The sequence below is a fragment of the Paroedura picta genome, chromosome 4 (assembly GCF_049243985.1).
Source record: "Paroedura picta isolate Pp20150507F chromosome 4, Ppicta_v3.0, whole genome shotgun sequence".
Taxonomy (NCBI): domain Eukaryota; kingdom Metazoa; phylum Chordata; class Lepidosauria; order Squamata; family Gekkonidae; genus Paroedura; species Paroedura picta.
The window spans coordinates 87,272,058-87,298,925 of NC_135372.1; the positions used below are offsets into that span (position 1 = coordinate 87,272,058).

The 26,868-nt window shown below is 42.1% G+C and overlaps 1 protein-coding gene across 11 annotated transcripts in view; it reads right to left on the reverse strand.

Moving 5' to 3' along the window:
* Positions 1–5,650: 5,650 nt before the first annotated feature.
* Positions 5,651–26,868, reverse strand: part of MAST2 (microtubule associated serine/threonine kinase 2) — a 219,837-nt gene continuing 198,619 nt past the window's right edge. For all 11 annotated transcript variants that reach the window (XM_077333906.1, XM_077333905.1, XM_077333902.1 and 8 more), the window contains 8 exons: positions 26,667–26,821; positions 25,542–25,843; positions 23,324–23,539; positions 18,561–18,787; positions 16,744–16,866; positions 15,052–15,188; positions 14,692–14,879; positions 5,651–11,426 (listed from right to left, as the gene is read on the reverse strand). In XM_077333906.1, the coding sequence (XP_077190021.1) occupies positions 9,370–11,426; positions 14,692–14,879; positions 15,052–15,188; positions 16,744–16,866; positions 18,561–18,787; positions 23,324–23,539; positions 25,542–25,843; positions 26,667–26,821 (3,405 nt within the window). In that variant the 3' untranslated portion in view covers positions 5,651–9,369. The remainder of the gene's footprint in view (positions 11,427–14,691; positions 14,880–15,051; positions 15,189–16,743; positions 16,867–18,560; positions 18,788–23,323; positions 23,540–25,541; positions 25,844–26,666; positions 26,822–26,868) is intronic.

Sequence of the window (26,868 nt, forward strand, 5' to 3'; positions counted from 1 at the left end):
CAGCCCTGTGTACAGCCCTTCTCCAGCCCTGTGTACATGCAACCAGGAATCCTGTGGGTCTTTCTGTGGCTAGGAGTACCTGGCCAAGGGTGGCTGTGGCTGATCTCACTCATAGGGATACTAGCACCAGCACCATTAGGAGCCTTTGAGAGCCAATTCAAAAAAGATGGTTCTTTCCTCCCTCACCACCCATGTCAGGTTTGGGTTTGCGGGGATTAAAAGCTCCTTTTAACCATAGGATCTGACAGAAAGTCAGGGGGCAGAAAATTTTCCCAGGTGCATGCTAGGGAAATTCTTCTAGGCTTTTTTAGTCAGAACATTTCCAGAGATTTTCTTTTTTAATGTACCTTTTCCCATCTCTTCAGGGGGAAGGCCTGTGGCTCTGTGGAAAACCATCTGCTTGGCATGCAGAAGGCATCACCAGTTTAGATACTAGGCAATGTTAAGTGACCATCCAAATTCCTTGATTTCATGCTAAAGGCAGAATGGGTAATCCTTCTTGCAGGCATAGGGGGAAACGCTTTTAAACTTTCCAGCACGCAACATGCAAGACTTCAGGTCCCTTTGTTAGGTGCTCCAGTAGTAATCTTACATTCAAGTACTTTTTGCCTAAGGATGTGGGCAACATGTGTAAGGACAGTGGAAAATAATAATAAAGCAGCCTGAAGCAGCCTCTCTGACCATCCGAGCCTGGTGTGCTCTCTTGTTTTCACCAGGGCCATCATGGCTTGGGTTTTGCTGTCCCGTCAAGGGCTAGACAATGTCCCCTTTATGTTTTAGAGAGCCATCCTAAAGATTAAAAAGGCTGTGAAATTTGCAGCAGATGCATTCTAAGAGTCCATGTAGTTCAGAGCCAGAACTACAGTACAGTAGATTAGAAGGAACCAACAGCAGAAGGTGGGACCTCTGCTTACAGAGATTGGCAAAAGAGGGGGGGGGGTGGAGCAATAGGCTTTAGGAGCTCCTGTACCTTTGGCTGTAGGTCCAGATTCCAACACAGTTCCCTCCTAACAAACAGGGCAGAAACCAACAAAACAGCCACCTAACTCCAGTTTTCCCACATCTGGGTGTAGTCTATGACTAGCCTGTAGGGACTCTCTATCATCCAGGACACAGGATAGACTTTCCTTTCCTCCACTTCACTTTTGTGCTTCACCACTTTCCAAGGCAGAACAGAAACACTTTTCTGCTGTCGTGACCTATGCAACATTTTGTGCACATAGGGGCAGTGGCATGGGTGTCATCCTTAGAACAGCATTTCTGTGAGATATATTGCATTCTGTTTGTATCCCCACAATGATCTGGAGATTGTGGAGAAACTCTGCATCAAAGAGAGCTGAAACTATGGCTAAAGAAGTGCAAGTTCAGGTTTGAATCACTTCACTGCATTCTGTATTCAGAGGGATGATCATATGATGCCCTTAGACCTTCAAGATGCCTACCTGCATGACTTTCCCCTTTTGATTTTCAGGGCCAGCATTTCCAACACAAAGCCCACCTTTGGGTGGGCATCATGCCCAAGGGTGTTTATCAGGGTACTGATCGTTCAAATACCTATGGCAAGAAGAAATCCACCTTTATCCTTGCCTGAGCAATATCCTCTGCAGAGCCGAGGAAGTGAGCTAGGACACCAAGTCTCTGTGCAGTCTCTTCAGACACACCACTGCCTGATCAGTGTGTTAAAATGTTTGTGTTTTTTAAAGTCACCTCAAACCCTCCAGAGACTCGGTCCACTGTGGGGTCAGGATTCAAACAAGGATAGCCAAAGTGTTTCTACTCGCAACGAAAGATGTTTGAATGGGCAGGGGAAAAGTTGGTATGTTTGAATGCAGGATTACCTGTGCAGTTTTACAAACCTCCAGGCCAAGCAGAACGTTTTTCTAAGAATGAAGTTAAAATGCAATAATCTTCTGGTAAGATCACAATATCATGGACCTCTTTGCAACATCAAATAAGCAAGTTGCCCAGTTTCTAACCATTTTCTATGATCCCAGGGCAGAAGGTGAGGGTGCATGCACTACCCATTGACCCTGGGATCTACTATATACCTTCCTGTCAACTGCTCTGTGTCAAAGGAAGCAACAGAGGTTATTTTCACAACTCCCTTCTGGCACATAGGTTTTTCGGTCTCATAGCCCATGAAGATGTATCTCCACTGTCAGGACTGCTAAGCAGATGAGTTCTTTTCCAAGAACCATGAAATCACCCAGATCCTATTTGACTACAGCTCACAGTTTAGAGACTGAACTGGTGAGTTTAGAAGGATTGGACATTCCAAATAAAGTAGGTGAAATCATGGGGCAGTAAAAAACAAACACCTGCATCCAGTCATCTCATGCAAGTTCATGGAAGACATTAAAAAGTGAGCCAGTACTAAAAAGCTGGATCCACTGAAACCTTATAAAGACATCATTCCCTTTCTACACAAAGGTTGGATACCTTAAAACGGTGCTCCCCAACCACTTGGCGGCAGACTGGTACCGGGCCGTGGAGGTCTTGATACTGGGCTGCGGCAGGAGGGAAGGGGGGCGCCGGTGCCGGCACACCAACATGCATGCCTCCCTACCCCCCCCCCCGCAGCGCACACTCGCTGCACCAGGAGCAATTGACCACCTCCCAGTGCAGCAAGCACCGCGCTGTGGGGGGAGGCATGGATGCAGGCGCCGGCAGGCGTTTGCAGTTGCTGGCCCACACCTGCACATTTGCGCCTGCCGGCATGCCAGCATCCACACCTCCCCCCCCCCCGCAGTGCGCTCCCAGTGCAGTGAGTGCCGCACCACGGGGGGGAGGTGCACCTGCTGTTTCCCGGGCACCAGCACACTGGTGCCCATGCCTCCCTCTCCCCCCCCGGTCCCCAGCCTGAAAAAGGTTGGGGACCGCTGCCTTAAAAGATAGGTTGCAACACTGGTCACTATGTGGGACAGCAAAACACTGCCTATTTTTTCTTCTCATAGGTATATTAGGCTTTCCTCAAAGGATCCACACATGTGGCACTTCCCATTAGCCATAGGTTGCCTACTGGGAACATTTCTAAAGGATTTTCTTTTCTTTAGTGAGGTAAAGTTATCCACATCCCACCATATATAATAATAATAATGTTTAAAAATCTAGTCAGACACAAAATCTGTTATGGAACTGGGCTATACTAAGACTGGAGGGTCAGACTACACAAATTTGCATTGCCCTGTCTGGAGCAAGAGGAAGCATGGCTTAACCAGTTTGGATGACTTTATCAGCAAACATAAGCCTAGTTAGGCATGTTGGTTCAAGGGGCGGGCATCCCTTTATTAAAATCAACCCAAATAACACAAGCCAGTAGAACATCAAGAAATCTGCAGAACATCAAGAAGAGCTGGCCTCACTGTTGAAAATAGAAGATTTGCCTTTGCAGGAAATATCTGGAATCTCCCCAAGTTTAATGAATGGGGTTGATAAAAATATATATATCTTTTAATATTTATAACAGGTCTTTAAGAAACTGACTATATTAACTTATGTTGTTACCTGCCGTGAGCTATCTAGGAAGGGCAGAATTCAAAAATAGCGACAATGATTAAATTCTCCAGAACTATTCATCAGCCACACACTTACTGGCTTAAGGTCATTAGTCTGTTCCTGTTAGAGAGGCATATGGATTTAAGAATTGTTGCTGTTCAGATTTTCAAAAAAAAGATGGTGAAATGTAAAAAACACGCTATGGCTGCTCTTTAAAAAATGGACATGTTTAATTAATGCACTGTTTTAATATATTTTATTATATTTATTATTGTGGAGGCTGTCAGTATACTCACCATCTCCATCAATGTGGTTATCAGTTCCAAGATCTAAGATACTCACATGAAGATCAGTGCACAGACCTGCTTATGAACTCAGATGGAGAAGTGGACAAGCATTCAAAAGCAGTATTATCTATGTGAAGAGCAAAATAAGTACCAAACTATGAAGACCCAAATGATACGCTCTGTCTCAAATTTGGAATACAAGCATTTTCTTAAGTGAAGTGAAGCCCTCATGGCAAATTTCCCATTGTTAAAGCACAATTGCCTGGCAATGGGATGCTCTTTTATTGCTATTTGCATTATTTTATTGGCAAAATACTTGACCATATTTATTGTACTGATCCTTTTAACACAGAAACAGGCTGGCAGTTTTCCAATTTGTAAACAGAGACAAAAAGTGAACTGCCAGGAATTACTCTGTTTCCAATCACCCAGTGTCTCTATGTCTCTGCTTCAGATCAGATCACTTGGAACCTAATCACCCTGCTAATGGGCAGGCTGCAGTTGCCAAGGAATCTAAATTTCCAGACTGGGAAAATAGGGCACATGATTTTCCACATAAGTATAGATGCAAGTATAAGATGCACACTGGGAGCAAAAACACTCTTAACCGCATGTATACCAAATAGGATCAAACTAATGGTGACTAGATAGGAAACAGATCCTGGGGCTGTGCTGGACAATACAGCAGGGGTGATTTATGATGCAGCTGCATTTGCAATACTCTTGATAATTCTGAGTAATTTCCTTATGAGGAAAACTAAAGACTGGAGCTATTCAGTTTAAAATTGAATGAATGAATGAATGAATGAATGAATGAATGAATGAATGAATGAAAAGCCCAATAAAGGGGGATGGGTGAGCAAGGCTTCTAGCATTATGTAAGGAATGGAAAAAGTAGCAAGAGAAAGTTTTCCCTTCATAACACCAGAACTCAGGGCCACCCAGTTCACAACAAAGTACTTCTTCACACAACACAACCTATTTATAGACTCTGCCTCCATTATGGGGAAGACAAGCTAACAGGAGACAGTGTATCTGAGTTATATACCAGCTACATAATGGCTGTTCCACAGAAATTTAGGATGGCCTTTTTCCTAGACTGTTAGACTGCATTTATGTTAACCCACCCTGTGATGAAACAATAAATTCTATTCAATATGGAATACCAATAAAGATTTTCCAAAGGACCAGTTACCAGATATGACATTTGCACCCAACTTAAAAAAGCAACAATGTGCCCACTGTGGTAACTTACTGCTTGGTAAGTGGTGAACTTCCATATTTACTCAAAAGGAAGGCAACCTTCAAAGTAAGATGGCCCCCCATGTTATTTTCTTTAAAAATCCCACTGTTTTACTTGACATAACTGAAACCTGTACGCAAATATAAGACAGCCCTCCTGGGAAAAAGCGGTCTTGAATTGAAATAAAAACTTTATATATTAGATTGAAGTGAAACAAGAAGAAGAAGAAGAAGAAGAAGAAGAAGAAGAAGAAGAAGAAGAAGAAGAAGAAGAAGAAGGAGGAGGCTCAAAGGAGGAGGCTCCTACCCAAAGGAGGCTCAAAGTGGCTTACAGTCGCCTTCCCATTCCTCTCCCCACAACAGACACCCTGTGAGGTGGGTGAGGCTGGGAGAGCCCTGATATCACTGCTCGGTCAGAACAGCTTTATCAGCACTGTGGCGAGCCCAAGGTCACCCAGCTGGATGCATGTGGGGGAGAGCAGAATCGAACCTGACATGCCAGATTAGAAGTCCGCACTCCTAACCACTACACCAAGACAGTACTATATCATTCAGCATAAGTACACGAAAACACATAGGATTGTTGCAACACCATGAAGAAAATTCAAACAAGAGAGGCACACTGGTTTAAGTAAAAAAATGAAGTATATTTCAGAGTAGTATTTGAACATCAAACATGCAGGTACAACATGAATAAAAATTATTGCACCTTTATTATGTGGCAATTGTTCAAGTTTCTAATAACACATTCTACGTTATCCTTTCTGCTAACCAAGCGCTGGCTTGCACCAGCTTGAGAATGAACCCCAGGTTGAAAGCTGTGTTCCCAGCTTCCAGAATAACAGAAACAACAAAAATACAATGTAAACACACACACACACACACACACAACCTTGTAAAATCATTTACTAGAAGTACACGTCATCCTTCACGTCCAGTAAGATAAAGCCAGAGAAAGACTTCACCTTCCTTTCACAGAAGAAAAAAAGAAGCAAAATTCCAAATCACACCTTATTTCAGTGCTAATGAGAAAGAATATCTACAGGTCATTTCCTCTTACCCTGCTCCTTGGTGAGTATTCTTTTTGTAGCACAATAAGCACCAAAAGGTCTCAGAAATCCTGCCCCAGGAGTGGTTTTTAGCAACATGAGAATCTAATATTTACACTAAATATTAATTTGGTGGTTTCAGATGTACCTTTAACGATGTGCGGTATTGCTGAGGAATGCATTAATTAGGTACCAAAATTTAAAAGGTTACATGAAGCAACAGAAAAGGTGAATTCCAAACATTCACTCAAATGAAAGGAAAATAATGCAGAAAAGCAAAATGCTTCGATAGCTACACGTATCTCATAACCTACACAATTCTCTGACCATGCCTACTCACTGTGAAAAAGAGCTTTTTATGCTAGTTGGATGGATGAGCAGTGTGTTTATATAAAGTAGATTCCACCCAAACTTTTAAAACTTATATTAACTCCAATCCTCTCATGCTAGGATCATTTCCTTTTCTACCACCTCCTGAGAGACTCAATGTCTATCAGTTCTTAAGATCTAATTTCTGCCTTTGGAAACATCATGATTGTCAGATTTCTTCAAAATATAGAATTTTAAATTTCCAAACAATATCTTCTTTATTATCATGGGGCTTTGGAAGAATTTTTTAAAACTCATTAATTCTATAAAAGAAGGCTCTTATTGTAGGTATACTGAGTGGCAGTGAAGAACAAAGGCTTCCAGAAGTATTAACAATGACAGGGCTATCCTGCTAAGTATAGTGGGAAGAGGCATATCAAAAAAGGTGTCATTTAAGTGGCACCTATATTTTGCACATGAGGTGGTCCAACATATTTCATTGGGCTAAAACAGAGATACAAACCTTTGACCCGCTTTATGTGTACAAATGCTGTACATGTTTTAAGCAATATTTTCCCCAGAGCTCAAACTGATATAATGTAAGCAATGACATTTAATATTTTACCATATTTAAATTAATGTGTATTTCTAAGTAGCTCTGGTATCAGCCCATATCAGTCACAGCACTTCCTTTCTGAGAAAATTAAACAATGTACTGATGTCCCGTTTGCCTTTGTTTCAAGGGCAATGCAGCAAAAGGCTAGTAAGACACAGATCTGGCTGGACGGAAGGAAGCTTAATGTTAACATTCCCATGCTTAGAGTTTCTGCACTGGTAGCACAGCAAAAGACATTAGCATATCACATAATAAAATAATAGTGGGAAACTTTTCAGTACTGAAGCTTCAGTTTGCTATAAGAGAAAGCCAACTTACCTCACTTTACAAAGGCATATCTCATTTCATTTTACTTCTCTCTCACACACACACCCAGTAAACAGTGGTTACTGTAAAAAGAACTCCACATTTTAAAGAGTTGGTCCAGAACTTCAGCCAAAGAACTGGGAGTAAACTGGGAAAAGGGAACCTCAGGGAAGAAACTGGGCAATAAAAGGACACCTGAAATGTGATTACCATAAATTATAATTGTAAGGTCATGTTCCTATTGAAGAAGTACATAAAGAGAATGGTGCAGGAAGAGCCTTTATATGAGAACACGTGGCCATATAATGAAGCTACACAGTAATTAATTGCAGTGCTTGCCCTGGAGAGCTATTAAAATCATCATATGATCACCTTCCTATCTATGCAGATCAGCAAACTTTACAAATAATTACTTTCTCAGCTTACACATACAGATGTATTCCATTAGGCCAGGCTGCAAGGTAAGTTCCCAAGACTTTGCTGTTTATGAAACTAGCCAATTTCCCTCATAAGCAGTAATTAGATTCAATAAGCAATGGAGTTGCAATACCGCAGTTATTATTTTGCTGGGTTTACCAGTGCATTGTTATAGTGCTAGCTGGCTTTAGAAAAAGGGGGCTGGGTGGGACAGGACTCCAGAGTGTTCCAGGTATCACTGAACATTCAAAGGCAACCTAAAATGTAAGTGTTCTGTAAAAGTAGTAAATGGATTAAACAGCAGGAAGGGATCTAGGTTCATACTGCTTGCAGTTCACCTGTGCAGTCAAGGGACAATTTTAATGAATGCCTTGGGAAAGTGTCACTGAAGTGTCCACCTTCTCCTAATCAATCAGTGAAAATTAATTCCTACTGTAAGTCAAATCAGATCATTTGCTGGATATTGATTGTTTTTATAACAATGTAGGCACATAAGGTGGTTGCAAAAGCTCACTTCTTCCAGCAAGGTCTCAGACCCAGCTAGGATGCTACTTGCCACTAAACTGCCAAACTAGACAAGATACTGGAAGAACCATAATGCGATCTTCTGAGTGTTTTTCATTGGTAAGCACCTCTGAGGCCTAAGTTATATGAAGACTGTGGCAGTCTATGTGTTAAATCTTTACCTGACTTCAAATGCCTAGTTGGAGTTTTTATTGGCCCTGTTTGGGAAACGTGATGGTGACATGTAGGCATTTCGAAGGAGACTGGGGAAATGGCATGGTGGAAAGGGGTTAAAATCCATATACACCTTTCTTCCAGATCAGAAGGCCCACCAGCTCTTTACCAACTGAAAATGCTTCAGAGATAACAAAGCATCCTGGAATCTTGTCTACATTCACACCAGCAGTTACAATAACTGAAGCATCCGCAACCTCTTTTTAATTTCCTAGTCTGATCAAAGGCAATAAGGCAACAAGCGTTAATTTTTTTAGAAAGGTAGAGCATCACCCTTCTTTTAAAAGTGCATAAAAATAATACAAAAAGAAATGGAAAAGTGTTTTTGTTTTTCTGGCATTTAAATTGAAAAAAAGCTTATTTTTTAAAGTATAATGTCCTACTGCACAAGCTGGCATATGAAGTTACTCTTTTGGCTAGGCAGAAAAATCTATGATATGCAAGAGCAAAAAAAATGTGATGTAACATAAGAATTTCAGATGACTCAGCCATCAAGAATGTATTTCTTAATCTCTGCCAATATAGAATTATCTAAAATTTTGGAATCAAAGATTAAACTCAAAAATTGGTCAAAATATGGCATTTTTCAAGTGAGCTGCCTTATTTTTCAAATGGTATTCTCTGGAATTTTGAAGGCAATGAAGAATATAAAGGAGAAAGAGAATAGGATGCTCCAGTATCAGGGCAAAATAAAAAAACTAGTGGGAAGTTTGCAAACTATTTTGTAATTTGCTTAAAGACAGCCTGTGAAGAGGCATCAAATGGCAAATGCTGTGTACAAAAATAGAATTAGAAGAATGAAAAAGGCAAGACTGTGAAAAACATATCTACAAAAAATAGATGTACAGGTTTTATGCTTTATATTTGTGTTCTATTAATGCTGTCTTTACTGCAGAATGTGGAGATGCTGCTATGTTTTCTTCCCATCACTGTTCTCTGTCAATAGGATGTCTCTTGCTTGTGACTCATCTCCAATCACTTTGATTTTTTCAGGCAATGGAGCAGTCTCCTGTTTAGGGCTCAGGCTTCTTCCTGGTCCTGAAGACACTTTCACATTCTGCTTAGTAATGCCATGTAGATGATCTTCAGATGGAGGTGCTTGCCACATATTTCCCAACGTTTCAGGTGCCAAAAAAACTTGCTTTTCTTTCATTCCCATTACACACATTGGTTCCCAAGACACTGCTAGGCTTTCTGACTCTATGGTGGAACTACACATTTTACTGAAACCACATGCACTGAAAGCTTTGCCTGATTCTGGCCTTGAACTTTGTTCTGTCTCCTGCATTTCTTGCTTCAATGCACACTGTTCTCCATAAAACAATTCCTCTTGAGGGAAGTTTTCTCTTGTTTCTTGAAATATCCATGAAGACATGCTGAAATTTGCTGTGTCCAATATACCTTTGTCACCCATTTCTAAGTTACCTGACCAAACTGCTTTTCTGTTTTCCACTGAGGCATCAAGTTTGGGAATTGGACTCCAGTTTTTATTGTTTTCCTGATCTGTGTTTTTTGAAATTGCCTCTACAGAAGGCAACTCAGGCTGTTCTTCAGAATTAGGAGACTTTTGTCCAAGAGTCTTGCTATTTGTTGCCAGATCTGGAATACTGGTGCTGTTCTTGGTAGTCTGGAGCTCCTGCTTCTGACATGCATCTTTGCAGTCTATTTGGCTTACTAGTGGAAGAGAGCTTTTGCCCATTGGGCAAGAACAAAGTGCTAACAAAGAATTAGTATCTTCAGACAATATGTAAGTGGTTTCTGAGGAACCAGATCCCTTCAAGTTATTTTTCCCAGTTGCCAACCCTGAACAATCACCTTGACCAAGCTGTATGAGTCTCACAGGGAGGCACTGTACTTGCTTTGGACCGTGCGTGCTTTTCTGGGTAAGCGGAGCTTCTTTCGAATCTTTAGTGTTTTCAAGACTGGTACCTTTTAGACAAACAAGTTTGGGGATATTTTCTTTTAGAGACATTGCTACTGTTCTAGATATTTCAGAGTCACCAGACTGTTCTACAGGAGAAATTCTTAAACAAACCTCAGACCGTGACTCATCTGTGACAGTCTGCAGTGACCTTGCCATATCTTTCGGTTGTTGCTGATTTGTCCCTTCCTGCAAATTTTCAGTTTTTGGTTCCTCAGGAAGAAAGGCATCATCTTCCATACTATCTTTGCTTTCCAAATTGGAAGAATGCTTCCTTTGATCCTCAGTGAATGGATCAGCAACGTGGTGGATTCTGCTGAAGGTTGGCCTGTCCAATCTTTTCCCATCTTGACTATCTTCTGATCCCTCATCAGTTTCATCTTCAGAAGAATCTACCTCTGTGATGGCCTCCTGTTTTTGTAGAGACTCCCTTCTTTCCACCCTGTCTTGCCGAATGGTTCCCAGTTTTCTGGATGAAGGTTTATGCAGTGTCCCCTTTTCTGCAAGACCAACTTTACCTCCTATATCTTCATTCACTGATTCCTGCCAACTTTGGAGACCTGGGTCTCTTTGGAGCATCTCCTTCTTGAATTCAGAATGGGAAATATCCAAGCTGTGCTTGCGTGAAGAGGACAGCTTTATTTCTGAAGTCAGAGAACTGGTCAGTTTCTCGGCTGACTGGACTCTCTTCAGCAGAGGGGATCTTGGTGGCTCAGCACTCTTGGGCCTTGAAATCTGTCGGACAAGAGGTGGGGAGGAGTGTAACTTTACAGGGAAAGATTGCATGATATTTGAACTGCCAATTGAATGCCCTGGCAAAGGAGAAGGAGATCGCTGAGGTGAAGTGGACTGTGGGGTTGGTGAGGGAGTGTGAGCAAGTGGTGAAAGAGGAATGTTTCCTGCAGATTTACGTCTTGGGGATCGATACTGCCGTTGAAGCTTTGGTGCTAGCCCATGCAAGGAGCTAGGTCGGATATGTCCTGAGCTGGCAGGAGAGTTAGGAACACTGGAGCTGGGCGAACTACTCTGAGAAGAATTTCCACCAACTGCAAATAATGAAAAGGGGGGGTGGGGTGGAGAAGTAACATTAAAAGTCAAGCATGTAAAGGCATTAGGAAATGCTGTCAAATGTATATACAATCAATTGGTTCACTAAGTGGGACCCACTTCCAAACTATACCTTCCAGAACCTACTTGCAAAGCAGTTCCATGCTACAGTTATAATGCTCCTGTACAACTCTATGAAGCAGCCTCATTTGCAAGAATGTGTGCTGTTTTGGTTACCATATCTCCAAAAGGACATCACAGAGCTAGAAAAAGCATAGAAGAGAGCAACTAAAAGAAAAATTGGCTTTTGTACTCCAGCTTTCACTACCCTAAGAAGTCTCAAAACGGCTTCTAATTGCCTTCACTTCCTCTCATCACAATTACTTTGTGAAGTAAGTGGGGCTGAGAGTGACAGGATTGTTCTGTAAGAACACCATCTTTAATCGCTCCTGTGGTATTAAATAAAAGGGTAAGGCCACCTGGGGAGGAGTTAGGGCGGGCCCTGTCCAGGATAAAAACTCAGAGGGCCCAATCTGGAGCCCTTCGAGTATCCATCCAGGGCCAAGCAGCCAATGGGGAGGCGCGCAAAGCGCCTTCCTATTGGCCCCTCACCAGGACAGACCAAAATTCCATTCACCCAGCCCAGTCTGGCTGCCAGTCTGCTCCTGACCACCGCAGGGAGAGGAGGTCAGTAGGGCTGCCAAGGGGGTTGAGAACAGAGGCTGTGCCAGCCCTTTTTGCCCCATGGCTGTCCTGACTGTCATGTCCAACTGTAAATTGCCTCAGAACCTTGACAGAGCTGGCAGGAGGCTGCAGAGTGCTCCCCCTCCCCTCCCCCCTTTCAGGCCTGCTGCGAAGGAGCCTCTGACAGGCCCTGACTGAGGGAAGGAGGCCTTTCCAAGAGCAACGCAGGGGAGCCTGAGGGCCTTCCTTTTGATGGGGGGGGGACTTTCTCCTTCTGCCAAAAAGTTGCCTGACAGGGAGGCCACAGAAAAGCCCCTTCTCACTTAAAATACTGCTCTGCCCGGAGGTTAGACACAGCCAAGCCATGTGTTCCTTGCAACTCTCTGCAGATTTGAGGCCACTGCACAGCATTATTCTGCAGAGGAAACTGGTTCTTTTGTCTCCTGTTTCATCTGGACAACAACCCTGTGCAGTAGGCCTCAAGTCTTTCAATTCAACAACAACCTGTGTGGGAAGCCTTAAATGTTTCGTCTCTACCACAACCCTGTCCAAAGTAGCCCTTTCTGCCTGGGGAGCTGATCTTTATACTCTGCAGGTGAGCTGTAATTCCAGGAGCTCTCCAGGCCACACCTGTAGGTTGGCTACCCCTGGGTTGGAAATATTCCTGGAGGTTTGGAGGTGGGACTTAAAAATCATACAATGCCTCAGAGTCCAGCCTTCAAATGAGCCATTTTTGCCTGTAGTTGGGAGGGAGTGGTGCAGGTGTGTCCCTCCTGGCCTATGGGTTATGGCCAGCCCTTACCAGCAACTGTTTGTATTCTGGGGTGCAGACAGGCAGACCAGCATCAGTCCTGTGAGTATGGAAAGTGCAGGAAGATCTAAATAAGTATTTACAGCCTGAAACTGTAAATAGCGAACAAGTAAATGTCTGGAGACACATAGTAACTGACCTGACTTATTGGCCTGGCAAATAACCTTGGCCTGGCAAATAAAAAAACAGTATAAAAAACCTTACTAAGGTCAAGACTGCTGTGCACAGAGAGTCTTCCTCTTAGGGTTGCCAGCTTCCCTGTGAGACTCGCTACCCCACCTCCCTCATGTGGAGTCTGCTATGGGGAGAGAAAGGGAAGACGACTGGAAAATGTTTTGAGACACCTGAGGCCTGCTGGGTCACTGCGGCCCATTCCCAGTTCTCTCAGATCTCTCACAACCCCACATACCTCACAGGTTGACTATTGTGGAGAGACGAATGGAAAAGGTGTTTGTAAACCGCTTTGAGACTCCTTTGGGTAGTAAGCAATAGGGTACAAAAATCCGTTGTGGGCACATAACATTTTACCAACAGTGAAAACATGGGAGACAGAAGGAACAAGGTGGACACCTGTGTACTATGACTACCCCATGTGTATTAGGGCAGAGGGGCATTTCGGTGAATGTGGCCTAATTCACACAAGAAGGGAAATGACGCAGAACTGAGAGGAATTGGTTGCCATGTAATCTTCCCCTAAGAACAGTCTCCAGTCTGATTTTCCCTTCACATATCTGAGGACATGGCTCTGGAAAGCTCATCTGTAACCACTATGCCAAAACTCCCAAAAGTCAGTCCTCTCCCACACTCAACGAACATTCCACACCACAGGTTCTTGACACCCATATCTCCACACCCATACCCTCATTTGCCACCATGCCACCACAACCTCCCACACAACACACACATTCAACCCCATGCCCTTACAGACTGGACAACTCCTCCCCTTCCTCTTCCCACTGCCAAGCTCTAGCACCCGTTGTATTCTTGGATACAACGGGCTTTGCCCCTAGTTATCAATATTATGATAAGCCGAAGGTCACCCAGAAGGCTGCATGTGGAGGAACAGGGAATCAAATTAGAATCTCCTGCTCTTAACCACTACACCAAGATAGTTATGGGTACTCACAAGTACCTATCTTGTGAGAAAAGACTAGACAGACTAGGACTTTGCACTTTACAAGAGACACAAATAAGGAAGCACGTGATAGAAGTTTATAAACCTCCCTCTCCCAGACTACTAGAACTCAGGGGGAACCAGTGAGTAGATTCAAGATTGACAAAAGGAAATTTCTCTCTAGTCACCGAGTGCTTAATGCGTGGAATTCATTAGCAGAGGATATAGTAATAGCCACAGATATATAAAGCTTTAAAAGGAAGTTAGACAGTTTCATAAAGAGTAAGTCTATCAGTGGCTACTAGCCATGGTGCCTAAAGGTAACCTCCACATTCAGTAAATCTCTGAGTAGCAGAGACAGGATGCAACATCAGGGAAAGGCCCCGGACTCTATGCCCTGTTATTGGCTCTCCAGAGTCAGGATGCTGGACTAGATGGACTTGTAGTCTGATTCAGAAGGGTTCTTCTTATCTTCTTATGAATTTGCAACACTCAAGCTCTTTCAGCTTCCTCAGTAAGATCAAAACTAACTTTTGGAACCCTGAACTGTTCATAAGGATAGCATCCTGCACTCTCCAGTTGGAGAAGACACTTAATTACTGATGGAATTGGGTAAAGGTGTCTCACTCTCCCCATTCCACATTTCTCCTTTTACCTGAATGTACAGACTCAGGAGTAGATCGGTAACTCTGTGTTGGTGAACGAGGGGAGAGATTGTGAGTAGGTGAACCTGGAACACTTTCCCCAGAAGACAGAGAACGGTTGAGTGAAGATAAACTCCTGCTGGTGTGCAGCAGAGAAGCCTGTTTGGTAATCTTCCTGAACAGAGAGCTCTTCTTCTTACTGGAAAAGTGAAGATGATAACTGTAAGCATTTATACATGCACAAATTTTACTCAAACTGTGTATCACTGGCTCGATACAATTAAAAATACAAAAACAACATTCACCACCAGCAGCTTATTTCTAGAAATTATTTTAGTACATTTTATTTTTCACAATTAAGTATCTCTTACCTATCTTGGCCATCTTTTGTTTTGCTTTTCTTGTTCCTTCGAGCCATCTTGGATTTATAACTGGGCTTTCGAGCAGGCCCTACTTTGATTGATGTATTCTCAAAGGGTGTAGTTGATATGGATACCTTATTGCCACTCTGCCAATCAAGAGAAAACAATATTAATATTGCTGTGATGGGCTGTCAGGGTATAATGCCTAAGAGAGTCTGAAAAACTCTGGGTGATAGGCCAAACAGAATTCTGTGGAGTCAGTTTTAAAATGACAGTTGGGAACTGACAGTTGAAAAAGAGTCAGTTAAGCACACTGTTGACTTGGAAAGAGACAAAAGCAGTGAGAGGATCAGCTCTTAAGTGTGATTTTTATTATTTTAATACAAACATTGTGAGATACCCAGAAAGCAAATGAATCAGAACACAACTCCACCACACCCATGATGCTAGAATTCTTGACAGATTCTGTCAAGCAGCACATCTCTGTTTCAATGCTATAACCTAGTTGTCTCCCTAGTATTTCCCCCCCTCTAAAGAGCTGGCATCAAAATACAGTAAAGGGAACAGAAGCATGTTAATATTACTTCATTGGCTATTTAGTTGTTCAAATTGTTTCCCCTACTACGTTTTAGAATTTGCAAGATATTTCTCACAATCCCAAATAAAAGGCACATGTGGTACCTAGGGCAATCACGATGGATTAGAGTGGGACAGTGCCATGCTCTCTTCTCCCACTGTTTTTAAACACTTTTTAACAAGTGTTCAGACAGGATAGGGAGAATGTTGTACCTGCAAAGAAAGCTGAGCTCTGAGCTGAAATCTCACAGTTAAGTCTGAAAACTGAATGAAGCTAGAGGTGAAACTGATGAGGCCTTCTTTACACTTATTTTGACATGAGTCAAAATATCTCAAGCTCCTGTACAGGTTCCCGCTTTACAGGTGAACTCTAGCATTTGGATCATGATACTGCATAGGACAACATTCTGACAACAGCTATCTAACACTCATACTATTCAACAGGTTCCTTTAATACTTGAGCAATTCCAGAAACGACTCCAAATTTAAATTGCCACAAAGCTGGACTAAGAAACTTTCCACCAACAAGATATCGTTTGAACAGAAACCAAAAAGCTCTCATGCCAAATAAATAATAGTTGCACAGTTGCTGTGCTGGAAACTGATTAAGTGGAAATGCACAAAGACAACTCAGGCAAAAATTTTGCATCATTGCCAGTAGGCTAAACATTGGAATAATAATTCAGAGTAGGGTTGGGCGCTTTGGCATCCGAAGCAGCCGCTCGCACCCAAAGCAGCCATGTCGCAGGGGGGAGGGGAGGCGCAGTCGACACCCGCATGTTTCCCCCTCACACACACACAACATGGCGCTGGCTGCTTCGGGCACAATCAGCCACTTTGGATGCCAAAGCGCCCAACCCTAATCAGAGTACGTTTTCTTTAAGGTGATATAATACAGAATTACTAAAATGCTACTAGTTTTGAATTATATGCCTTTTAAAAAACAAAATATAATATATAAGCTGAAACTTAACTGCAAAGTATGTGTGGGCAGATTTCTATATACCAAATAACTTTAAAAGTCTCTTGCATTATTTTAAATACCCTGAAGCTGCATTTTACAGAACATCTGGGTTTATATATACTGCACCAGTCATACTACATCTTTTTAAGGCCAATCTTCACCTTTAGGATCAATTCTACCACTTCAGTATGCACCAATCCATGGACAGGCTCTCCATTCACATGGGTTATCAAGTCTCCTTCTCTGAGACCTGCCTCATTCGCAGGGCCACCTTCTTCCACATGCTGCCAATGACAGAAAACAAGGAGAAAACACTGATTTCCAAAACAGTTTTGTCCCCTTCTATTAACTCACCCCACACATACCTGTAATTGAGACATTTGCACAACTGTTCTACACTGTGGATCACACATGGAAATCACTGAAATGCTTAATGTTTTCCAATGACTTATGAGGATGACATGGAGTGGCATTACATTCACTCAGACTTCTAGACCCTCAGTCTAGCAGCAATCCACTAGGATCTCATATAATAAATCCCTAAGGTCGTTTACCAGCATTCCTCTAACTGGCATTAAATTTGTGGCCTCTTATCTGAAAAGCATACGACACTATCATTATCTATGTCGGTGGTCCCCAACTTCCGGGCTGCGAAGGCCCTGGCACCGGGCCGCAGCTCCCTCTCCCCGCCCCCCCAGTAAGAAACTTCCCAGGCCGCAAGCAACTCGGCCGCAAAAGCGGCCGATTAGCTTATGGCCCAGCAAGCTTCTTTTTGTGGGGGGGGGGGGGAGAGGGAAGCAGGGCCACGCATGTGCATTTGTGCCATGTGCGGCCGCAAACGTGCCTATGCGGCACTTCTATGCATGTGCGCATGCGCAGCTGGGTCGCGCATGACTGCTTGTGCCATGCGCGACCGTAAACGCCCATGCACAGCACTCCCGTGCATGTGCGTTTGCAGCCGCGCATGGCGCAAATGCCCATGCACAGCCCGGCTGCACATGCACACATGTGCGGGAGTGCCCTCCCCACCGCCAGCAGTCCGCAGCCAGAAGAAGGTAAAAAAGAGTAAAAAGTTGCAGCAATGAAAGCAAGCTACCCCAGAAATGACATTATTTCTGTCTGTCACATGTTCTGTGTTTAGCTATGTACCAAAATTTTCTACACATTCCTTGATCAATGGAACAAAGACAGATTAACAGAAGCAATCTTGATAGAAAATTCTATTCCATGTTAATATGGTATCCAAATTATTCCCTTTAAAAAACAATCTCCATTTATTTATTTACTGTTGGATTTTTATCCCACCACTCTTGGGAACGACTCATGGAGTGTAATAACAGTATATAATGAAACTACCTTCCTTTCCTTTTCACCTGTGAGTACTTTGCAATTCAAAATGGCAAACATTTCTGTGATTTGGTGTAGGGAGAATGGCTATAATAACAGCCACACATTATTTTTAAAAGAATGCAAAGCAAGCACAAATGTGAAAACTGAGAATATTGGTGAAGGGGGAAACAGCAAGCACACAGCAAGGCTGTATAACCCACAGCTGAACAAAATTCCAAATCTCTAGTTAATTCAATAAGATGACAATGATGCTCAATGGAATGTAATCAACTCGAAGCCGATGTATCATAGAATCATAGAATCATAGAATCATAGAGTTGGAAGGGGCCATACAGGCCATCTAGTCCAACCCCCTGCTCAACGCAGGATTATGAAGAAACCTAAGGTAGGTGAGGCAGACCATCCTTATTAGTGTATCTTAGAGCAGCCATGATAAGAAGTATATGCACCCCCAGAACATTTGTGCAGAAAGGAGTCACAATTCTTGAGAAGATTACAGAAAATACTGACAGAAAGTCTTTAAAAAAATGGAGATGAGAGTGGACTTCCTAGAGAGTGGACTGCCTCCAGTTCATTCCAAGTCATGTTATATTTGAGAAAACCCCATTAACATTCAATGGAAACATACCCAAACCATATGATGCACTGTGTAGATATCACTGTTTCCCATGTAGACTCTGATGGCACGAAGCGTGAAGCCATACTTCTTCCCAGCTCGGTGGATGATGATTGGTGGTTTTGGATTTATTACAGCAGGAGAAAAGTCTCGACTAGGAGAAGAGTCCCTCGAAGATGGGTTGGAGGAGAAGGAATGAGGTGACATTGGACTAGCCAACGGGGAACATGTATGATGTTCTACATGAACATAAAATGATTAACAATTAGAAAAATATGATTTGTATTTAAATAAAAATAATTAAATATCTTGGTTGTGAGAATCTTGTTACCCCTGTTTTCTTGACCAATGTATGAAGTGACTTAAGATAAGAATCAGAAAATTATCAGTTAAGCAATCTGCCACAGTTGCCACCTTTAATTTGCAATTTTTATTCATAGTTGAACAGCTTTACCAATTACAACACTAAAAACTGCATTTACCTCTGGATATGTAAATGTCACAAATATTACATTGATAAGTCAATCAGACCTATAAAATTAAGAATTGGTGAGTATAGATCAAGAATTAATAATGAAATTAAAGAAGCTCCTATGGTTGAGCATTATTTGCAAGCAAATCACGCCTCTGGTGACTTCAAGTTTGTTATACTGGAAACAGTTAATGCCAAGCCATATCAAAAAAATTGATTTGGATAGAATTTTGCTGAGGAAGGAAACCAGTAACATCATTAAACTTAATCTTAGCAGGTAGGAATTTAAATGTTTTGATGTTAATGTCCCATGTAAGTTATATAATGTTCAGTGTAAACCGCCCAGAGCTGCAGAGAAATGGGCGGTATAGAAATCTAAATAAATAAATAAATATAAATAAATAAATAATGAATTAGAGCTGTCATACTTTTTATAGTCAACAACTTTTGTGATTCATTTTCAAAAGTTAAAACTTCATATTGCAACACTCATGTTTAAAAATTATTTAATACAGTTTTAAGTAGCAGTGTTAGTTAATCCCTCACACCTGTGTAGGGCACTATTTCTTACAGCTGCACACACAGCTTACTAATATCAATGAGAGTTTGAAGGGAGTATGTGCCCGTTAAAGCTCTAGATGAGGTAAATATACTTTGATGTTGGCTGTTCCACTTTGATGTACACTTTGAAGTTAGCTGTCAAGTAAAATGCATTGTGTCAATGAACTTTGTTTGACTATTTTCCTTTGTATGTTTCACTGCAGATATAACTGGAGTTGTGATGAAGATTTTTTATTTGAAAACAGTGTTACCAGAAAATATTTAAGTCTTGATAAGTTAGTCATAAAGGAGTTCTTGATTAGCAAGTAAAAATAAGGAAGTATTGAAGCTCTTACTACCACTAAATAAACTTGGAACTTTCATTATATATTTGCCTCTCATGGTCTTCACATTTAGCTAGTTATAACTTAGCTAGCCCTAATTCTTCCTTTATGAAGACAATTTTGTAGTTCACCTGTGAATGTCTGTTTAAATATATTATGGTGCCTCCAAGTCTAAAATATGAAGTGTTTCATCCAGAGGTCACTTTGAATCTATTTTAAAACTTTGAGATTAAAAATAGACTTTGATTTAACCAATGCTAGGCAGTCACAAATATCCCAATGCATACCAACAAAGCAAAGCAAATTAAAAATGTATTAGGTTCAGTGAGAGCGACCACTTGTCCCTTAGATCCCTGTCCGTCTTGGTTGCTTAAATCAGGTGACCAGTGGATAGGAGGTCCTTTGAGGGATATTATCAACCTCTCCTTAACATCTGGAGAGTTCCCCGAAGGACTTAAGGAAGCAGTGATGCGCCCTTTGCTGAAAAAAACATTGCTAGATCCGCAAGACCCCGACAGTTACCGTCCAGTCTCGCATCTTGCGTTTCTGGGCAAGGTGATACAGGCGGATCAGCTACTAGCATTTCTGGAAGAAACTTTGGCCCTTGATCCATACCAGTCTGGCTTCTGTCCTGGTCATGGGGTGAAAATTGCGCTAGTCGCCCTGACAGATGATATCCGGCGCCTGATGGATTGGGGCGGTTCTGCTATACTCGTATTGTTAGATCGGTCGGCTGCATTTGATGTGGTCAACCACGAGATATTGGCTCACTGCCTCGCCGGAACTGGACGGAGAGGGTTGCGGTGGGGGATAAGTTATCTGACCCTTGCGAGCTCCCATGTGGGGTTCCGCAAGGAGTGATACTCTCCTCCACGCTTTTTAATATCTACATGTGCCCTCTAGCCCAGCTGGTCTGGGGCTATGGGCTGGGATGTTACCAATATGCGGATGACACCCAGCTCTACTTCCTAATGGATGGACGGACTCCCCCCCCCCCCAATATATTTGCCATTTGTTTGAAAGCAATGGCTGGATGGCTCAGGTAGAATCGCCTGAAAATCAACCCCTCCAAGGCGGAGGTCCTGTTGGTGGGTAGAAGAGGGCAGGACTAAGACGGATGCCTGGATGGATTGCAACTAACACCTGCCCCAGTTGCCAGGAATTTCGGCGTGACATTTGTTTCCTCCCTTTCTATGGAGATTCACAGGTCACGAAAGTAGCCGGACGGCATTTTTCCATCTTCGCCAAGCCACGCTACTAGCACCCTACCTGTCCTCAGACCACTTGGCTGCAGTAATCCATGCAACGGTCACTTCCAGACTAGACTACTGTAACTCGCTCTACATGGGCCTGCACTTGACTTTGATCTGGAAGTTACAACTGGTACAGAATGTGGCTGCGAGGGGCCTCACTTGGACACCATGGACGGCCCATATCCAGCCGGTGCTGCGACATCTGCACTGGTTATCAGACTGTTACTGGGTCAAGTTCAAGGTTTTGGTACTGACCTTAAAGACTATACACAGCCTGGGTCCTGCAGAGCCTGCAAAATGGAGCTCTTCCGCCAGGCATAGGATTGAGGCCAGGGTGGGGTCCCAACAGGACTCCCTGTGTCCATCTGATTGATCTGATGCCTCAGTCCCACCAGCAGAATAGCAGGATGCTTGTCCCCCAGCTGGACGAGGGGAACAGATAGCTAGTAGGTTTTTTCGCCTGCCGCCTTGGTATTAATAGTAGTAGTTGTTGTTGTTGTTATTATTATTATTATTAAGTGAAAGTATGGGATTTTACTGTATTTTATTCTTTTATTGTTTGTAAACTCCTGTGAGCCCAGTTGGGAATGGAGGTTGGTAAATAAATAAATAAATGTCAGATACAAATAATTATTTTTGCTACATATTTATACCAAGAAAAACATGCAACTTTTTAGAAGTAAAAAATGTGTATAATGTGCAGCTCAGTTTTGTTGACAGACTACCCAGACATCTCAAGAAACGATGATTTGTTTCAGCTATAGTTTGTTGCAAAAAGGCTTGGTTGGTCTATCATTTCTACGTAACATGCCACAGCTGTTCATAAATCCCAGTTAGTCTGCAGCTTTCTGACTTTTCTGCCTTCAAGCAAAATATTTTCTTAGTTACAGAGATCTAGCCACTCCAGCAGCTACCACAGGGGCATCCAGATTTTGCTGGCATACATACCACTTGCTTCTGTTTTGGATAGGGACAGGGATAAATCGATATAAAACAGATGGAGAAGTTTAGTCCTCAACTGCATTTTCTGGTTCTCCCTTACTGTTTTGTACATTTCCTAACCTTTTTCTCCTCTCAGAAGATATGCATATTAATAGCCAGGTTATTTACTCACTCTCATGGGATATAAATCGGGGTTTGAAAATTGAGTTTTTGTTATGCAGAAGAGGTACGGCAGAACAAGTATGAATGCTTTTGACTGTAACCATGAATGGACCAATTTCTATTGTGCATTTTGACAAATTGAGCAGAGGGGGTGTGTGGAGAGGAAACCAGGGGAAGAGAAGGAGGGTGTGTCTTGGGGAACCAACCATAATAGTTGCTGGAGCTGATGGGTTTTGTTTGTTTGTTGTACTCTGTTGTAATCTGTCTCCCAGAGGCTGGGAGAAGTGACGCTACTGAACAAAAATGGGTTTTCTGAATTCAAAGGTAATGAGAAACCACAATTAGTATTACTTATGGCTAATAAATCATAAACAAACAGTGGTTTAGAATGCTAGCTTAGTGCCCACCAAGCTACAATGCTGGGCTGCTGGAATTCAGTTGACTAAGACGTCTGAATTTACTTCAGTTCTATTCAGGTTCCCAATTCTGACTGTTTACAAAAATGCTGTATTCCATTATTCAGAATTACATCTAAAAGCATGACATGTAATATTGAGACAGAAATTGAAGAAAATCTGATAAAGCTGTTCTGACTGAGCAGTGACATCAGGGCTCTCTCAGCCCTGACTGGGGGGAATCTCCACATTCAGAGGCATTAAATCCTCTGAATCCCAGAGCTAGAAGGCAACATTAGGAGAAGGTCTCAGCCTAAATGCCCAATTGTTGGCCCTCCAGAGAAACTGGCTAGCCACTGTGTGAGACAGGATATTGAACTGGATGGATATAAATCTGATCCAGCAGGCCTCTTCTTATGTTCATAATAATCTACATAGCCTTTACAACCAAGTTCATAGAACAAACTGTATTTTGAAGTATTATAATGAAGCAGTCGCTTATTGTAGCTGTACAAATAAATATAATTTAAATTGCAGTCCTCACATTATCCCCCCTAAACAACAGACCCTTCTCTGCTACTAGAATAATGCGGCTCTTGTTATGACCATAAAAATATAAGGTGCTTATAAATCACTCTAATGATTTTGTTGTTGTTGTGTTTCTTACCTGAAGGAATTAGGAGGGAGAGGGCTGTGGCTGATGCTGACTTAATCACTTTATTGACAGGCCGTGAAGTACGTTTTTCCCCTGACTCTCCAGAGAGTAGTCTATGGCGAGCTCGCCGCACTGCCAAATCACTTGTGGCTTTGGGAGTAGTAAACTCTGGGCCCTCGTTGCTATTACTGCGAGTGCGTTGATCAGAGAAGTCTGCAGCGCTCTCAGCTACAGTTTCAATTAAAATAGATTAGAACCACAGGGAATTTCTAACAGCCTTTCCCCCTGCAGGCACATATACGAAATCAAAGTCATGTTTATACACACCCAACAGTGAAGTTTCCTCAGATGTAAACCAAGGCCCTGAAGCCTTATTTACCGATGCATTTAACTAGGAGTGTCACAATCTCAACAAAATTACCAGCTTTCCTTTTGTTATGAAAATATATAATTACGATGAAGAGAATAAAAAAGGAACCTGCATAAAATAAACTTTACTACAGTGTTGAAAGTTCTATGAATTTAAGAGAGGTTTAGAAAATATAAACAACATGAAGCCAGAGTAAAGCACTTTAATTAGTGTTGTTGTCAACAAGACCTGCTGTGGCAAAGACTACAAATTGTCTGTAATTTCTGGGCAAGACCTTTCAATGGAAAATAATATTATGAGGAAATGTTTTACTATTTTTAACATGACATAAGAGAAAGACAAAGCAGCCTGTGCCTACCAAATGCTCATCATGGGCTGATTTTGTCATGTAGGGAAAGCCTGCCTTGACCTACATTCATCTACCCCATATCTTTGACAGATTACTTATGTTGTACAGGGTTACCCTTCTTTGGAACAAAAATTGTTATTTTAGGAAGTGTTCTAAATGCCCCCAAATATAACATTGTGAAATGAAAAAGCATGAAGACTCCAGGAAAAAAGATACCTTCAATCGTGAAAGACAAGAGTATCCACTATAGAAAAAGGCCAAGCTGATGATGGTGATCATGCTGAAACTGGTGTGGACACCCACTGCACCCAAGTGAAATTGGGGGCTTATACAGAAAAAAAACCTGAAAAAACCATGGCTCTGTCCCTCCCTCCATCTAGCAAATAGGGTATAGAGGATTAGGAGAGAGGCTGGCCACTGCAGTCCATCTATCTGCTCTCAGGCATGTAGAGCCATACCCTGTCCTCTAACTATGCTGCTATGCCAGTCTGAAGTGGAATCTGCCTTCAAACCCTGGCTTCAGGTTTTCCTGGTCCTGTTGCTTGAGACCTCAAAGGGATTCCAAACCTGGATGAGATTGTCCAGGATTTCAGGCCCTAGTTTTCAATGGCTTACCATCCTTTGGTTTGTTGGTTTTTTGAAGCCACTGAAGATTCACAAGTCTTTGACTGTTCTAGTGTTCTGATAGTTAATTATGGAACTATTTGTGCTTTTCAATAATTAGGGAGTAGTTAGGGAACTATACATTAATTGGTGATGAGCTGAAGGATGCTGAGGTAGTATGTTAGCTGTAATGTAGAACAGCTTTGGCTACTATATAGGGTGGTTTTGCACTCCCCTCCTTTTATCTTTTTGTTTTTGTATTCCACATTATTTGTTGTGGCTCAGTATTTCTATACCTTTGTCTTTTATTATTAATTCATGTTCTATTCTTTGTCTTGATATTCCTACTAGCAATATCCAGCTGAGTCACCAAATGATAGACTTTCTTAGAAATGTTAACTAGATTAAGCTGCTTTTTTTTTTACTATCTGAAGGAATTTCAAAGAGGCTTACAATCTCCTTCCCTTCCTCTCCCCATAACAGATACCCTGTTAGAAAGGTGTAGCTGAGACAGCTCTGAGAGAACTATGACTAGCCCAAGGTCACCCAACTGGCTGAAAGTGGAGGAGTGGAGAATCAAACCCAGTTCTGCAGGTTAGAGGCTGCCACTCTTAACCACTACACCAAGCTGGCTCTACACAAGCTGAAATTTATTAAGATATGCCATATTTAAATATTATATCTGTTCATGGCATGAGTCTCCAAGAGGATAGGCACCTTCAAGACCCTTGAGTTGGAAGAACAGTAATATAAGAAAGAGAACAGGCATATCTAGAGGGCAGAATAGGAAAATGGATTCTTATTTCCCTACTACATACAGGAATAGTGGGATGAAAGTTAACATACTGACAAATCTTAACTAGGCTGAATAGGGGTCACATAATATCACCCTCTCCAGCAACATGTACCTGTCAGTGTTGAGCTGCTCACATTACTGACAGTAGAAGAAGGTGTTTTTAGTCCACTATCTTCATCTAGTTTCAGTTCTCGCTCCACAGGCTGTTCTGGAATCGCCAGAGGATGCCCTTCTCGTTGCTGTGCCATAAGCAGTGGTATCCCATCCAACTGTTTCTTTTTCCCCTCCTCCTCAGATGAAATGGCAAAGCGGGGCATGTCGAGAAGCACAGAACAACGCCGACGGACAGTCAGTGGTGGGCTGGAGTCACTCTCGGTGTGAGAGGATTCAGATACTGAGAGATGTTTACGTAATCTGAAAAAAAAGAATGGAATATATTTCTTTCTTCTACAATAAAATCAGTGAGTTAAGAGTTACTCAAGTATCATAAGGCTGAAGTCAGAAGAGTACTGAAATGAGTAAAGAAGGGAAATGGAAAAAAGGATACAAAAAGGACACCACTGTCTGCAGACTTCAGACCAAAAGCACCTTATCTTTAAACCGCCCGTGGCGCCGCGGGCGCCATGGACTAAATAAAAGGCTAAGGGGTTCTAGGGCGGGATGTGTCCGTGATGAGGAAGGGTCCGGATTGGACCCTTCCTCCGGACGGACAATCGGAGGAACCAATCGGCAAGCGCGCAGCGCCTGCCGATTGGTCCCTCCGATTCCCAGCCCCAACAACTGTGAGTAAAAGATTTGTAGAGATGATAACTGTTGTACAAATTATTTCCCCATTTTTATTCCATTATGTTGTTAATGTCTTCAAGCATTCTATACGTAAAGTTATTTTATTTTTGCTTTAATACAAAAGCAGGGTGACTGTTTCTTGGAGTTTACTAAATAGGTAATCCTGCACGCCTCCACAGACTTCAATGGAATTACCTCACATGGTATCAATTCCAATATTCAAATTTTTATTACGAATCCTTGTATTCTACATATTCAAATATCAATTGAGTTTTAGATATAATACTCTAAACATTTCTCTCTCCCCCATCAACCTTTCACTTTTACACTTACAGGAGGAGAAGCTCTCGAATATAGCTTTAGACCTATGTCTAAAAAGAGAAGTTGGTTTCTCCACAGCAGCAGATGAATTCACATTTAATCTTTTCTTTAGCAAGAAGGTTGAACTCACATTTCAGGTGACCCAATTACCCAGCTGCGGTCTCGACTCTTCAGGCCAGCAAGGCTATCCAGTCTATCATCTTTCTCTTCACTAAGGCTGCGCTTGGTGGGAGGTGGTGTTTTCCTCTCTTCATGGATGGAAAGACGTTCCAGACTGCTATACACCTGTAGATATAATCCAACTTCATATCAGCATATAGAAGATAATTCTG